At 36.7% G+C, this 16288-nt stretch overlaps 2 protein-coding genes across 5 annotated transcripts in view; one reads left to right on the forward strand and one right to left on the reverse strand.

The window, feature by feature from the left end:
- The window catches only part of cadm2a (cell adhesion molecule 2a), a 375584-nt gene that overhangs the window by 166820 nt on the left and 192476 nt on the right, over positions 1-16288 (reverse strand). The gene's annotated exons all lie outside the window — the stretch shown is intronic.
- On the forward strand, positions 4120-4992 carry LOC130546507 (C-type lectin domain family 4 member M-like). Its single transcript, XM_057321807.1, has 3 exons — positions 4120-4407; positions 4511-4617; positions 4728-4992. Exons 1-3 carry the CDS (start codon positions 4210-4212, stop codon positions 4852-4854), a joined length of 432 nt encoding a protein of 143 aa, XP_057177790.1. The 5' UTR covers positions 4120-4209; the 3' UTR covers positions 4855-4992.

Below are 16288 nucleotides of genomic sequence, written 5' to 3' on the forward strand. Positions count from 1 at the left end.
CTTTAAGCTAAACAGATACATGTCCACGAAAGACTATTCGCCTCGTAACACTCACTTGTGATTGTCTAAATGTTAGTTCACTCAAATCTATGTAACAAACCAAAGAACGTGCGCAGGAATGGTGGCGGCGGTGTGTCGAATAGTGTGGGGGACAGAATCATCTTTATCTGAAAGTGTGGGGGACATGTCCCCCGCGTATTCTACTCCCATGGGAATGATTGTTCATGATGCTCGATAATGCAAGACAATTTAAACACGTATGTCACGTGACCTACATTGCGCAACACATCTGTGCACAAGCGCTAATGTCCTCACTCCTACTGTCCTCACTTTACGATCTGGACCGAAGTACACTTACATTATTATGATGCGACTTTCTTGAGGTAAGAGAAGCACACACTCTCTCATCACAATAAAGTAATGTTAAGTTTGTGATTTATTAAGTGTTCGACTTCATGCGCGTGTTGCGCAGATCCATCCGCTTAAGTAACACGAGAGCTATTTAAATAACTCCTGCGGTACTGCGCAGCACTGCATAATGTCCGACAAACCTAATATTTGAAGCAGTTTGAGACGCGGTAACACAGGTCTGCATTTGATCGTGTCACACGTATCGGAAAGTTTTTTGCTTGCAAAGGAGAGGAGCTAATGGAGGAATTTAAACAATTCATGTCATGAGTTCAAATTTTAAAAAATCTGCATTCCGCGTCTGATTCACAAACAATCATACGCCATACATTTTTCTAAATTCACTTTAAAAAGAAATGAAACTAAATAAATTTAATTTGCCATTAAAAATAATCTAAACTATTTAAATGGCTCAAAATTTACATCATGCTTTCATTTACAGTTATGCATTTGGTAGAGGCTTTTATCCAAAGCGACTTAAATTACATTATACTATACATTTTGATTCTAAGTATGTGCAATCCCTGGAATCGAACCCATGACTCTGACATTGTTAGCGCCATATACTCTAACCACTGAGTTACAGGAATTATGCATTCAAACTGTGCCACAGCCTGCCTGAGTAAAAAGCCGCAGCACAAACAAAAATACTCCAAACATTTTTCCTCATTAAATCATTTTATTAAGAAATGAAACGTAAAATGTATGTTTGAATTATTAAATATTCAAAATTGTGTTGTTATTAGCCTAAAACAAATGTCGCTGTGTGTTTTTGGCTTCATCTTCGCTCTCTTGCTTTCTGCTGACATGGCTATGGATGACGTAGTTTAGAGCGGCTTTAATGCTCCTTCATTTACACTTAACTTGAGCCGCATCAGAGTCGCCTTTGATACTAGGGTCTGAGGAGGGTCAGAGCGGCTTTCAGCTTTTTCGGCTATTTTAGATCGGCTTTCATGCGGCATTGCGTCTTTACACAGAAATTGAATCCGCCACAGAGACGCCTTAACTGGCCTGTGTAAAGACGCCATTAGACATCAAGACAAGGCAAAGCAAGAACATGATATACATCGCAGGATACAATCATGGAATGCACACACAGCACAATGAAACAGCAAAGGACAGCAAACACAAGGGCATTATATAAGGGAACTAACAAGGGAACTTAACAATGGGCAGGTGTGGGTAATGAGACACAGACGAGGAAACGAGGGGGCGGGGCCAATAGACGAGATGGGAGGATGCATGGCCATCATAAACAAACAATGACCATGCTTTTTCACACAAAACATGTGGCTCTGTCATGATCCTTCCACAAGTCTAAGAAAAACTTGATCAAAAGAGGCAGAATCATGACAAGTTTCTGCAGTCTATTGAATTCTTCTGTTAATTAAACATCATACCATATGCCTTAAGTTAAGTTGAACGCACGTTAGGTCTTACATTATGTGACAAACCACCTACGTTTTCATTTAAAACAGCAGAATTCGCAAAAGTTAAGTAGTTTGCCATTTACCATTTATCATTTCTATTGTAAAACCGTTGCCTTTGCTACTGTATGTTTGCCTCCTCACATCTCACTACACAGTTTCTGTTTCTGTGAGGTTCTGTCGTCTTCAATTTGATTAGCTGAAATTCTGCTTGGCGTCTGTAATTTGATGGGCTGGAATTCCATAAACCCTGTTTGATTGGTCAACATTTTGACATAGGGTAGCTCTGCACCAGTGCTAATTTCACTGGAAGCATCTTGGGCGTGACTTAAAATGACAGTCTGTCTCAGGTTGGGGTTGATCGATCTGAGAGTTCAGAGGTCCCATGTCCAACTTCGAGTGCGGGTCCAGACATTCATTTCTATGTTTGAGGTGGAAATATCCGAAATCTTAGTTGTCTGGAACGCAGTATAAACGCTCCCTAAAGATTAAAATAGAGAAGTGTGGGTACTGCGTACCGATGCGTTCCCGCCCACTTCAAGCACTATGTAGAGGGCAGATGGAAATGGGTTGATGGCAGCACAATGACCTTTGAGTACAACGAAATCACTAAATGTAACTGATTATTATCAATAAATGATTCTTACAGTCAGTTTCATATCACACAAAAACAGAAGATCTGATGCTCATCTGTTTCAGATACTGGTGGTCTGGTGAACCCAATGGCCATAAAGCAGAGAACTGTGGTGCAAAGGGTGGGCTGATGGCGTATGTACTCAACTTTTTATTTGGATCTGTGAGAAAAAATGACCTAATCAGGATAAATCTGAATAAGTTATTCATGTCAAATTATAGGCTACATCTTTGCCTGTTTAATGATGTTACATTGTGATTATTAATAACAACCTTTTGTTTCACATGATAGCCTACAAATACATGAAGCTTGTCAGTACATGTGTAATGAATTTAAACATGAATATAGTTTTACTGAATATAAACTACTGAATATAAATATGCCTTATTATGAAGCAAATACATTAAAAATAAACGTGTCCCTTTTTGACCTGGTGCTGGATTTAATATAATCCATCATTTTTTAGAGTTTATGAAATTATTAGGTTGATGTGATCAACTCAGCCCAGGGGTCAGAACACCTCCTGTTTCTCTCTTTCTCTCTCTCTCTCTCTCTGCTGTCCACCTGCCATTGGTCACCTTTGCTGTCATAATAATCTGAAAAACATCATCCTACACATTCAACTAATTGATTGCAACTCATGGAAACTGTGTAATATTCAGAACACAGCATTTGGGGTCACAACACTCAAAAACTTTTTGTGATATGCATATGCAGCTCTAAACTTTTTTTGTACTTGCTGGATGTCACATGATCTGAGATTTCACATGCTGACCACAGATGGTTTAATTTAGCTGTTCATATGTCTATTAAAATGGAACACAAATGTTTAAAAAAAAGCAAAGCAATGCAATGCAATGAAGACAGCTAAAACATAACTATAATGCAGTGTTTTGATAATTCATTTGTTGTTTTAATTGTACTTGAATTTGCTAATGTTTATCTTATAAAAATAAAATAAAAACGATATAAGGAAGTAATATTCACGGTAGCCAACAGGATATCACATGCTCTTGCTCATAATGGCACATCTTTACTTTAAAGGTGGAAAGCAGACCTCTTCAAAGCAGTCTTAACATAACCACACCAAAAGAGCTACTAATAGCGGATCATATTGTGGGCAATAGGAACATTCCTGGGATGCAGGCGACTGTCAGAGAAGATTGTGGAGAGATGAATATCTATGCCAATGTAGATGATATGAACAGCCATGATGTCTGTAGAGGAACAGAAGACTCCACAAGAAACCAAACATCTCAACACACAGGTACAGACACTCCATTTGATTTTATAAGAAACAATAATACTTTAGACATTTCTATTTGTTTTGAATGAATATAAGTAAATATCAAAACATTGTTAGACTAGGGGTTACAAAAATCAACTACAAATGTATCGGAAGAACATTTTTTCTGCATGTCTGTCATCTTCAGGAAGTGAGTGTGCGAGGAACAGAAGTCCCAGATCAGTTCTAGTGTGTTTGGTGGTGCTGTGTGTTCTTCTACTGACTGCAGTCATAGTGCTGTGTGTCCTGATCATCACAAACAATCACAAGTGTCACATCAACAACAAAGACATCACACAAGACAGAGACCAACTACTAACCAAATATACCAAGATTACAAAAGAGAGAGACCTGATAAATGAGAAGATACATAAACTGTGGAAGATTCCAAATGAAACAGGTACTGCACTCTTAAAGAACACTATGCCAAAACAACCCATGCATTCCAACAAAACATGTATTTGTTGTTACAAGCTATCATGAATAATACTAATTTAGTGTGGGTGGAACTGCTTGTGTTTACAGATGGATGGTTATACAAACAACCTAGTTTTTACTTCATTTCATCTGAGAAGAAGAGCTGGAGTGACAGCAGAAGTTACTGTAGAGAGAGAGGAGCAGATCTGACCATCATTAACAACAAAGAAGAACAAGTGAGTGAAACTGAGAAGAAAGATAGAAAATAAAAGGTTATGTTTAGATTTGTGCTTGTGTTAAGTTTTTACAAGCAGGTTCCATTCTGGTTCATTCTACTAGGAGTTTGCTGTCAAGGCTACTGGCGATTATGGAGTCTGGATTGGTTTGTCTGACAGTGATGAGGAGGGCAGATGGACATGGGTTGATGGCAGCACATTGACCTCTGGGTGAGAAATCACTAAATATAGCTGATTATTATCAATAAATGATTCTCACAGTCAGTCTCATATCACACAGAAAACACCACTGAACATCTAATGCTCATCTGTTGTTTCAGATTCTGGAGGTCTGGAGAACCCAATGGTGATAAATCAGAGAATTGTGCTGTGTCTTACTCATCAGGAGGGTATGATTACCCATGTGATCGACCTTATAAATGGATTTGTGAGAGAAACATTTTTTAATAAATTGTTGAGCTACTGTATATGTTCATGCTTTCACATCCGGACCGGAGAAGATTGTGAGTGATGTTGAAGTTGAAGTCAAACATACTGTACAGTATATAACCTTTTCAGCAAAACTTTTTAAAATCATTTTTATATTGTGATTATGCAATAATCTGTGTTTTGCTAAAAAAATCTGGGTTTTTAATTTCATTGTATCTAAAATGTGCTGTTTACAAATAAAGCTTTGTGATTATTCTATATTTGTGATAAATTAGTGTTGCAATTAGGGCTGTCAATAGATTAAAATGTTTGTTTGCGATTAATCACACCCTTTTCACGCGATTAACTGCGATTAATCGCACACGTATAGTGAAATTAAACATACACTATTTATTTTGTTTAACATGTTTATTTTAGTGATGTCAATCGATTAAATTTTTTTACAAACTAATCACACACAGCTTTTATGTTTTTAAACATACTTTTATATTCTAATAATTTCACATTCTATCTCCAAATGAATGTAGAAACAACAGATTTCGTTAACAGCATCATTTTATGAATGAAAGCCAACATTCTAATATTGTTGGCTTTGCAACTGATGTCTTTATTAAATATATATTTTTCTACTAATCAAATTCATTATAATAACAGGTAGGAAATATAAAGAAGATAAATAAAGTTCTCAAACACGGTACAGTCTTTACTGCTAAATACATGAAATACAGAAGAATTCTCATTAAAGCTAAGAAATCACATTGATTTCTTCTTTTCTTTGGTTCTTTGATTAACATTAGTGACAGGAGTCACAGCAGCATGTTTAACAGTGCGGCCCTTTAAGAGCTGTCGCTCTAAGCACGTCTTGCGCTTCCTATTTTCACTACTCTTTGCATTCATTTAAGACTTTATTTAATTCTTTGAAGACTGTGCTTGTGGAAATACTAGACAAAATGTGCTTTCTGGCATAATCTTATGTGTTTTGTTCATTGAAGCCTGAAAGAGAACTTAATACTGATGCGCTGTCTGACAGATTCTGACGCAGCCTTTAGCCCGTGACTGTATAGACCAGACTGGACCTCTGTCACGTTGAGCCGTGTTCCACAGCCAGAAGCTGGCAATCTATACTGGACGTGTCAATACAACCATTTCAAATCGCGCCTAAATAGTTTAAAGGCCTTTACATGAATAAGAGTGTGATTATATAATGTAACGCTAGACAATGATGACAGAACAAGCGGATGTTAATGGCATTAAATATATTTTTAACACGTTAAATGGAAAAAAAAAATTAACAGCCCTAGTTGCAATCGTTTCATTAGGGTCGCCAGATTATTCAAATAATAATTACAAATATATATTTTTTAATTGTGTACATAAATAAATGAGAAATGTGTTTACATTAGACACCAATACAATGCTGTCAAATAGGCCAAAAAAGTGAAGCCCAAATTCTGCAGAAGGAATAAATCATCAGTTGTAAATATCTGTTATGGTTTCAATAGCTCACATCAGGCTAAAACGGCGTGCACAACTCATCAATTCAAATAGGCAAAAAGTGACAAAAACTCTAAACCGTGCTAATACTTCGTGCCTGCTTTAAAAAGAGATGATTATAGTAGCGGATGCTACAGACCAGCTGCAGTGAGCTTGTGACTGATGTGTGATCTTTCTCAGGCTGCCGGGTGCAGCCTGAGTCCAGGACAGCTCACTAACAAACATTTGTGACGTTGTAAATATAGATATGCTTAGTCAATCTTTGACATTAATTTACTTTGAAGTAACAGTCCCAAAATTAATTTTCCGTCACAAATTGCACCTTTTTTTGACCAAAAAAAAAAGGAAAGGATGGGACAAGCTGATTGACATGTAAGAAGATGAACCACAGTTTAGTTTGTTTTAATGGCACATACTGTATAGATTTTCATGTGGGCAGAGGCCACACACATCAGTGACAAAGTGTCAGTAAAAAGCAGTTTCTAGTTTCCACTGCAGAGAGAATAAATCAACAAGCGAGATACAGAAAGCAACAGCTACAGGAAGTAGCTATGAAGAGAATGCAGAAATGGCTTCCTGTAAGTGGGTGACTGACCAGCGATTATTTTTAATGCCTGTCAGAACAGTGAACCCGCTGGTTGTACGACACTTTGCCATGTGTAAATGCATGTGTTCGTATTTAGAAAATACACTGTAGCTTATGGGATGTGGAAGAAGCCATTTACCAATTCACTTATTAGCCAGTCTAACTGAGGATCACAAAAAATAAAGTGAGCAAATGAGATGTGGTTGTTTCTATGACAACTATGTCTAATTTTTTAAAAGCTAACATATTTTGACATTTTTATTTTGGCTATATAAACATTACGAAACTAAAGTCATTCTACATTGTACATAAAGTTGTATGATGAAGGACCTACGCACAACGCGTGTTTTCAGATTAGCTGTCTGTTGACTACTGAGAAAGCTGTTAATGAACTTCCATCTGTTGTGCATTACATAAAATAGCTGTCATGACATGATAAAATCAACCGATGAAAGCTTTAGGCAACATGTTTGCACAGCAGATATTGATAGTGCCATATTTAAATGCTGGTTTTAACTTTTATATAGCTCAACGGGTAGTTCATGAAGCTAGCGAGGGCAAATTTATTGGTTTGAATCCCATAAAATGCATGTACACACAAAATAAGTTGTTTTCGATAAAACATCAACCAAATGCATAATGCATGCCTAAAGCCTTAACGGCTAAATATTCTTAAGCTTGCAGAAGCACAATTGTCACCTCTCAACTCGACTTCCATCTCAAGGTCTTTTGAAGGAGGAACGGTCGACCAGACTGCTAAAAACTCGAAGACGGTTGGAGACATACTAATTGACATTTGGAAAGTCATTAGAATGGAGAACGTGAAATGAGGAAGGGCTTTTGTATGAGACTTGGCCTTTAACCAGCACACAGTTCTGGTGTCTCTTAGCAACTGCAGGTGATATTATGTTTTCAATATTAAAAAGTGTTAAACTTTAATTTCTGGAAACTAAGTGAAACTAACCCTTTTGTGTGCACTTGTGTCCGCTCGGTATGGCCTACAATGCCAGAGATCTGATACTTAGGAAGAGCTTAGCAAGATTGTAAAAGTCCTCATATATTTAAGCAGCCAAAGTAAACAGATGGTATGAATTGAATACATTTTTGTTAACTAGCCACAATGAATGTGTGCAATGTCATTAGAAATGTTAATGTTAATAAACTATAATGTTTCTTTCAATCTTTCAATCTTGATTAATCGATTCCAACATAAATGTTTGTGTTTATTTGTGTGTGTGTGTTGTGTATTATTTATACAGTATGTATATAGTATATATATGTACACATAGTATGTGTATATAAAAATGAGGGCTGTCAAATGATTAATCGTGATTAATCGCATCCAGAATAAAAGTTTGTGTTTACGTAATATATGTCGGTGTACTGTGCATGTATTTATGAACACATACACATGAATGCATATATTTGAGAAAAATATAACAATTAATAAAAGTTTATTTAGAATTTCAATTATTGGTAAATGTAAATTAACACATTTAAATATTTCCTAAATATATAGACAAGTATGTGTATGTTTTATGTTTATAAATACAAAATTAATATGCACAGTACACAGATATATATTATGTAAACACAAACTTTTGTTCTGGATGCGATTAATCTCGATTAATTGTTTGACAGCCCTAATAAAAATATTAACATAAATATACAGCATTTTTATAAATACATTTATATTTAAATTAGGGCTGTCAACGTTAACGTGTTAACGCATGCAATTATTTTTTACAAATTAACGCGTGAAAAATATTTAACGCAATTAACGCAGCATCCGTTTGTTTTGACATTCTTTGTCTAGCGTTACATTATGTAATCACGCTCTTATTTGTGTACAGGCTTTTAAACCACTTAAGCGCGATTTTAAACCGTTGCTTTGACGCGTTCAATGAAGATAGACAGCTTCTAAACTGTGGGACGCGTCAAAACGCAACGCGAGGTCCAGTCTGGTGTAAACAGTCACGGGCTGAAGGCTGCGTCGGTGAATCTCTGTCAGACAGCGCATCCGTGTTAAGTTCTCTTTCGTGCTTGAATGGATAAAACCACACAAGATTATGTCAGAAAGCCCGTTTTGTCTAGCATTTTCTTAAGCAAAACTACAAAGTGTAAAATAAAATCTTAAATGAATGCAAAGAGTTGTGAAAATGGGAGTGCGGTGACGGTCAGATCTGCGTACTGAGACAGCTCTTAAAGGGGCCACGTTCTTAAACGTGCTGCTGTGACTCCTGTCACTAATGTTAATCAAAGAACAAAATAAAAGAAGAAATCAAAGTGATTTTGTAGCTTTAATGAGAATTCTTCTGCATTTAATTTATAATTTAGTATTAAAGACGGTAAAGTGTTTGAGAACTTCCTTCAATTTCTGTATATTTCATGATAGCTCTCAATTATAGTTGAATGGCTATAATTAATGTTAAAATAATCAATTTAATAGAGACATCAGTTACAGTACTAATATCAAAATGTTTTCTTTCATTCATAAAATGACGCTGTTAAAGAAATATGTTGTTTCTACATCAATTTGAAGATTAAATGTGAAATTATTAAAATGTAAAAGTATATTTTAAAATATTATTTTTATGTGCGATTAATCGTGATTAATCACAGAAAATGTGTGATTAATCCGATTAATTTTTTTAATCGATTGACAGCACTAATTTAAATACAATTATATAAAGACAAACATTTATTTTGGAATCGGTTAATTGTGATTAATCGTTTTTAAAGCACTAGTTAATAAACAATAGTAATATACAGTAAAACAATTAAAATAGAAATTAAATCAAACTTTCACCCAGATAATCCAACTAATTCAACTGTTTATGACATGTCACTACCCTTAACCCACAGTGATTGGCTGATTCACATATCACTTACATAAAAGTGATGCACTCGGCTAGAGCTATCAACAATCCCACAATGCCCTGCTCTAACCTTTCAATTGAAAACCCCCACTCAGCTCCACGTGGGCATGTGCAGTAAAGTGTATCACAGTCAATTCAGTTTTTCACACACATATACACATTCGCATGTTTTTAACCTTATCAGTCTCCCCCCTGCCTGTCTGTGAATGGGGGTGATTGTAATGCAGACGGTGTTGGGATAATATCCTTTTGGAGCGGTCAATGCTTCATATGCCTCAATACACACTCGCTACCCCACAGCCTGCTACCATCGTGTTTAAAATTCCATCCCCTAGGATAGCCATTCAATTCTCAGCCAAATGTTCTCCCAAACCAGGCCAACGGTACAGCATAACACCGAAAAACAGAACAAGCAATCTTGTGCCGTGTCAAAAACACCACCGAATTTTAAAGGGAGCTTTATGACATGCCTGATGGTGATGTATCCTTCAGTCGCCTGCTCTGTGTGAGGCCAGAACATACATAATGAAAAATACGCTCATAAAAGCTCTTGAAACTCATCTGGTGAACTCACAGGGGAAATATGCAGCGGACGTACGCTTTTAATGTCAATAGCCAATTAAGCGGAAAGGTGTTATCAGTCGGGCACCGAACGTTCAGTACCATGTAAATGCCCTCTGAGACCCTCACCTCTCTGCTTTATCGATTTACAACCTTTCCCGGCCCTTCAGCAACCTTTATTGATTTTCTACTTTGTTACAATTATTGGGTATTTGTCCTGTAGCTACCGGAGTTCGGCAACATTCAGGAAAGGTGTTCACAGATTTGGGTTTTGGTGAAACTAATGATGGTGGCCAGGGGTGACAGAGAGACTGAAGGTAAAATGAAAGATGTTATTATGGAACAGAAAGTCAGGCCTAAAAGAAAAAGATATCTTCCTATCATAGCTACATATACTGTATCAAGCCTGTCTAAACTTTTCAAACCAGTTATGAAATGTAATGTCAAAAATGCAAAATAATTAGCTTTTCTAAACCTGAAATTGTTCATTGCCTTGGAATAATTAGATTACATTCTCTATTGCCACTATTGCAGATCGAAGTAATTAGGTTAACATAACCCAAGTAATTGTTACTCTAAAGCTGTCATTCAACCTCGACTAAATAAATAAATCAGTTAGCGAGGTCATGTAGCAAACATGCTAATAGCCCAGACTAAGTTCATACTGTTTTGTTTCTTCACATTATATGACAAATGGTACAACCACAAGGTCATAGCAATCAGCATATATACTTCTCCGGCGTCTCGTGACTGCGTAATCGCCTTAACCCGAAACGATTTCTGACAATAACATGCGACCACAAGCCAACACTATTAGCCGTAATGAGACATTTATTCAAATGTGATTGCACGACTCTCCAACCTAATCTGGGTTAAATACAAACACGCATTAAAAGGCCCCGCCGTGGCTTTGTTTGCAGGAGATTGTGACTATGGCGACAGAGTGTGTTGGGTTAATTATGGCCGTCGTCCACTATTAGCCGTGACGGGCCCACATTCCACCAGTCTGTCCGCATAACATTCGGTAATGAATCGCAATTCAAAGCAGAGAGGAAGCTGTTTATCAAAAACAATTAGACCTGATCCAACTGACTCATAACCACCCTAATTATCTGTTTTTGCATCCTGATTAAATATGGATCTGATATGATAAGATGTCACACTGCATTTCTCTGAGATGGGGAGCAATGTTTGGTTCAGCAAAGACGAGATAGGAAGACAATGTGATAAAGAGACGAGAATATTGATGCCTTGTAGATCAGATAATATCTTACAGAGAAAAAAAAGGTTATGCTGAATTGCTAGCCCACTGACCCATGAGAACGTGGGAACAATAGCATATCANACTAGTTTTCCAAAACATAAAACATGAGATAGGGTAAACATATATCACTTTTTCATATTGTTGCTTTTATTCAAATTTAACACAGGATTATAAAACAGCAGCAATAAAAATGAATGATGATAGACACATAATCAAAAAAATAATAATTTTTACTACAATATAGTATTTACTATAGTAAAATTCCTCGATGTTATGTCCTTGACAGCCTTTCTTAATCCTATAGTATACTCAAGTCAGTGTTGGGTGTAACTAGTTACTAAGTAATTAGTTACTGTAATTTAATTACTTTTCCCTTGAAAAAGTAAAGTAAGGGATTACTCTTGTTTTTACTGTGATTTAATTACAGTTACTTCTGATGTAATTAAACTAAATACTGTGTAATATATTCAATAGTGGAAATGACATCAAAATGATAAGTCTAACTTTAAAATGTATGCTGTAATGTATCCTTCTCACATTTGTATACTTTGGTCGGTTAATAAGAATAATTTATGTCATAATTTATTTGAATGATTTAAATAAGCCGTTTCATGTCTATCCTTGAATCAATTCTAATCAAGGTTGATATAGGATATAGAAAGTAATTAGTAATAAGTAATTAAATATTTTTTGGAGAGAGTTATTTGTACAGTAATCTAATTACACTATTGAATATGGAATTAGTAACTAGTAATTATTCCTTTTTCAGAGTAACTTACCCAACACTGTATACAGTATATATGTATGTACGTATGTGTGTGCGTATATTTATATATATAGTGTATCAAATACTAACAAAGAGTGATCAACCATTAGTAATAAATATTAATCAATAATAAACAATAAAATAATAAATATTGCAATAATAGTATAACATTTGTTGTGCTGTGTCAGAATGTTTTAGTAAAAAATATATACCTATATACTGTATGTATTTTATATCAATACTGTATTTATCAAACCAGGATTGTTACAAATTAAATGTTAAAATAGCATTTAATAATAACTAGTAATCCTAAATTAATAATAAATAATAAACAATAAAATAATAAATAATTAAAAAAAAAGTTCACAAAGGAAAAAAGGTTGAAATATATCTGAATAGTTAATTTATTTATTTATATAATTATTGATGTTTATGTTTTCCTGTCTCTCTGCTGCCATTATTTATTTGTTTTAAATACAAACATTTAAAACGTTTAAAAATGATTACTTTTCTTTTAAGATTTAATAATTCACTACTTATTCATCAGAAAGTAATAAAAAAAAGTATTTACTTTGTTCTGTTTTAACGTTTTTTTTTTTTGCTTTTTATGCCTGTATTTTGACATGACAGTATACATTTTGACAGGAAAGTGCAGGGTGGACGGAGAGGTGCAGGATCGGTACAGAGTCTTGAGCTGGGATTCCAACTCGGGTCACCGGAGGCACAGTTGCGCCATTTGACAAAATGTTTACATTTTCAAGGCATAAAATTATATGTTTACATAATTACAAATAATGAAAATGTATGCAGCAGTGGCCCCTCTTACATCGGCCCCGGGTCAGGGGCCATCCTAATTTAGGCAGTTTTATGCTCTCACCCTCTCCAATCCTAACTGACAATTACTGACAAGTAAATCACAGCCTGACAACAGGAATCCTCTTAGCAGATCATTCTGTGTAACACCTCATGATTTCTGAGAGGCCCGGTCACTTTGCGTCATTCAGTAACTGTCAAGTTCAGACCAAGCCACCACGGAAATTGCTAGGGAAGTAATGGGCACGTATAGAAAAAAACGACAATAGAGAGAGATGATACGCGACTGATAATGGAACCTGATTCCACCAGTGAGGAGAGATAAATGGATTCTATGTAAAGGCTGCGAAGAGCACCAAAAAGAGAAAGTGAGACTGAAGAGAGGAAGAGACACCGGAACATATACGACTCTCGGGTGTGACACTAGGGTGCATAGAGGTTTATAAAAGTACATTTTTTACTAACTCTAATAGATACACACATTATTTTACATATTGATATAAAAGAAAAAAGAAAATAATTCCTGGATTTAAATAAACTTCTGACAAACTTATAAACTTTTCCCAGGAACATATTCGGGACATTCAAACACGGCTCTTCCCTTGCAAATATAACAGTTAAAATCAAACAAACTTTCCAAACTCTATATGAATTCTTCAAGACAAACAGAGAGGGACAGACAGCACCAGAGAATAAAGAAAATGCCTCTCAGCTAAAACTTTATGCAAGTGATTTAACGGTCCAGAGAGCTGTGCCCAGCGGCAGACGGGCAAACAGTTGGCATGCCTCTCATTACAGCGCCACTGTCCTCCCTCTCTCTCTGCCACCTGTCCAGCATACCTAATGCCACCCTGGCACCCAGCCACACCATTGGCTGACATCATCAAAGCATGTCAGGGTAGGGCGTCACCCCAGACTGGCATTGGAGAGACAGGAAGTTGTCTACTGCCATATGTTTTTGCCCTTCCAAACCACGGGTCATTACAGCTGTTTTTTTATTATTCAGATTTATTTAACCTGTCCACGCCGTCCTACTTGCGAGCCAAGAGAAAGCTGGCGGCGATGAGAGGCTGCAGATCTTTAGAAGTGCTAAGTGCTCTTGAGATCACAGGAAAGAGATTCCTAATCACGTCTTCTCCGCAGAATGCTCGACACCGTGTCGTGGATGTACGACAAAACTGTTGGATGGCATCAAACTCCAACAGCTTGTCATGGAAACGGTACCTGTTTCACAATGCCGCATTACAATGCGTTCATGCAGAAAGCTACAGATTGAGTCAACATTCGGTTGAGCTTGTAATGAAATCTAACCCAGGAGCAATCTATTAATAAACTTCCCGCAATCAATAAGCGCATTAGCGCTGCCAAAATCTTATATCCTCGTAATGCAATTCGTCCCTTGTGCTCCTCATTGGCTATATTAAGAAAAATATAAAACCATATCAGGCATGTCGTCCTCATTTTGAGATTTAGTTTCATGGTTGTTTTGGACGTCCCTACGGTCAGGGATATCCAAGCATCCATGTAATTAGAAATGTCTTTGTTGAAACTTTCCGTCCTGACCTTTTGATGCCCCTGTAAACACATGAACAAGCATTCCCTCCCATCCAATATTCCCCAGCAGCCTGGCCTCATGGGTAATGTAGTCCACACTTATTATACTGAAGAACATGTCCTGCCATTTCTCTCAGGTGTATATTTTTCTTTCATTTGTCTCCTTTCTCTGGAATATTCTGCCCGGCATCTGTGTCCTAAATGCAATTACTGTACACAGTAGAGAGGGTCCGCGGGGACCACTGGTAAACAGGATGCAGTCAGGGAGTGCGCTAGCTCTGCTGCTACCTAATTTAATCGGTGGGGCTACTAAGCTAGCCCCAGGTGACCATTATATGAAATCTTAGTAAGGAATACGGTTAAAATCACCTCGGGCTACACCGTCGTTTCATTTTTTCCCTCATGTTACCCCGGTGCTGCCATTTTTCCTTATTTATTACATTTTCTTCAACTTAGGGAAGGACTGTCCCTGTCATGATGAGTTTATGCGGAGGACATTAAGAGCGTAAACAGTGATGGCACCACAGATATGAAAAATTAGGAATGAGAATGGTTTGAGGAAAGAGAGAAACAAGAGTGAATGGGAGAGAGACTAAATCAACCTTAAAAGCCAAACAATGTGTATAAAAAAATGCTGCACCGAAATCAAATATGATTTTTTTGTTTATGCAGCAAGGTGTGTTGTGTATTATGTCATTCTTGTAATCTTAAAGGCACAATATGCAACAGTTTTGTTTTTTTAAATGTTGTTTTGAGTTTGTTTCAATTTTTAAGTGTACCTACATCGCGTACCTACATCTTTAAATTTGCAGAAATGCACAGTTGTAACTAATGTTACGCCCCTACGAATTGTGTCAACTGTCAATGCCGTCATGTTATTTTTTTCCTCTGTTTTCGCTTTTACTCGTTCGGCTTCATACGGACATCAAAGTAACGGTAGTACTGTCAAGTCACTCTTGTGATACTTTGATGTCATACGCCGGTCATTCAAGGCAGCGCAGCGTGCAGTCAAACGTGCAGTCAAACACACCTCATGACAATCTCGAACATCTGGACATGTTTTTGGTTCAATGGTGTAACGCAATCTCATGAAATCATCAGTAAACATGAATTGTCAGTCCCAAGCTGATTTTCATCAGCAGTGGAGGTGAAGACAACATCTGCCATGATTCCATGCTCCTTCACAGCCACGCCTTTGTGGCTTCATACATCTAGTGGAGGAAATTACATATTGGGCCTCTAATGTGAACACAAAATGGAGTTTACCAGCTCTTGTTTTACTACATAACATTGTCGTCTACGCCCAGGAGGACTTGCTTTCATAAAAAGCAGAAAAGTAGGGTTGACAGCAGTCTGATTTGCGGCTGAAAGCAAATAAACCATTCCTTTTAGGGAAGTAGGTTACAGTGTGTGGTCAACCCCCTGCTCAAATTTATGTGGCTGGAAATCATTTTTACTCTTGGATAGCTCCCTATTACCCACCCTCGGAAGGATTGAGGCAGGCAGTTACATAACATACAAAATCCGATTGGCCA

Source organism: Triplophysa rosa, linkage group LG22 (genome assembly GCF_024868665.1).
Source record: "Triplophysa rosa linkage group LG22, Trosa_1v2, whole genome shotgun sequence".
Taxonomy (NCBI): Eukaryota; Metazoa; Chordata; class Actinopteri; order Cypriniformes; family Nemacheilidae; genus Triplophysa; species Triplophysa rosa.

Coding starts and splice junctions, on each gene's coding strand:
- LOC130546507 (XM_057321807.1), top strand. CDS start 4,210: ATGTATTTGTTGTTACAAGCTATCATGAATAATACTAATTTAGTGTGG. Junction 4,408..4,510: donor TTAACAACAAAGAAGAACAA/GTGAGTGAAACT, acceptor TCATTCTACTAG/GAGTTTGCTGTCAAGGCTAC. Junction 4,618..4,727: donor GGCAGCACATTGACCTCTGG/GTGAGAAATCAC, acceptor CTGTTGTTTCAG/ATTCTGGAGGTCTGGAGAAC.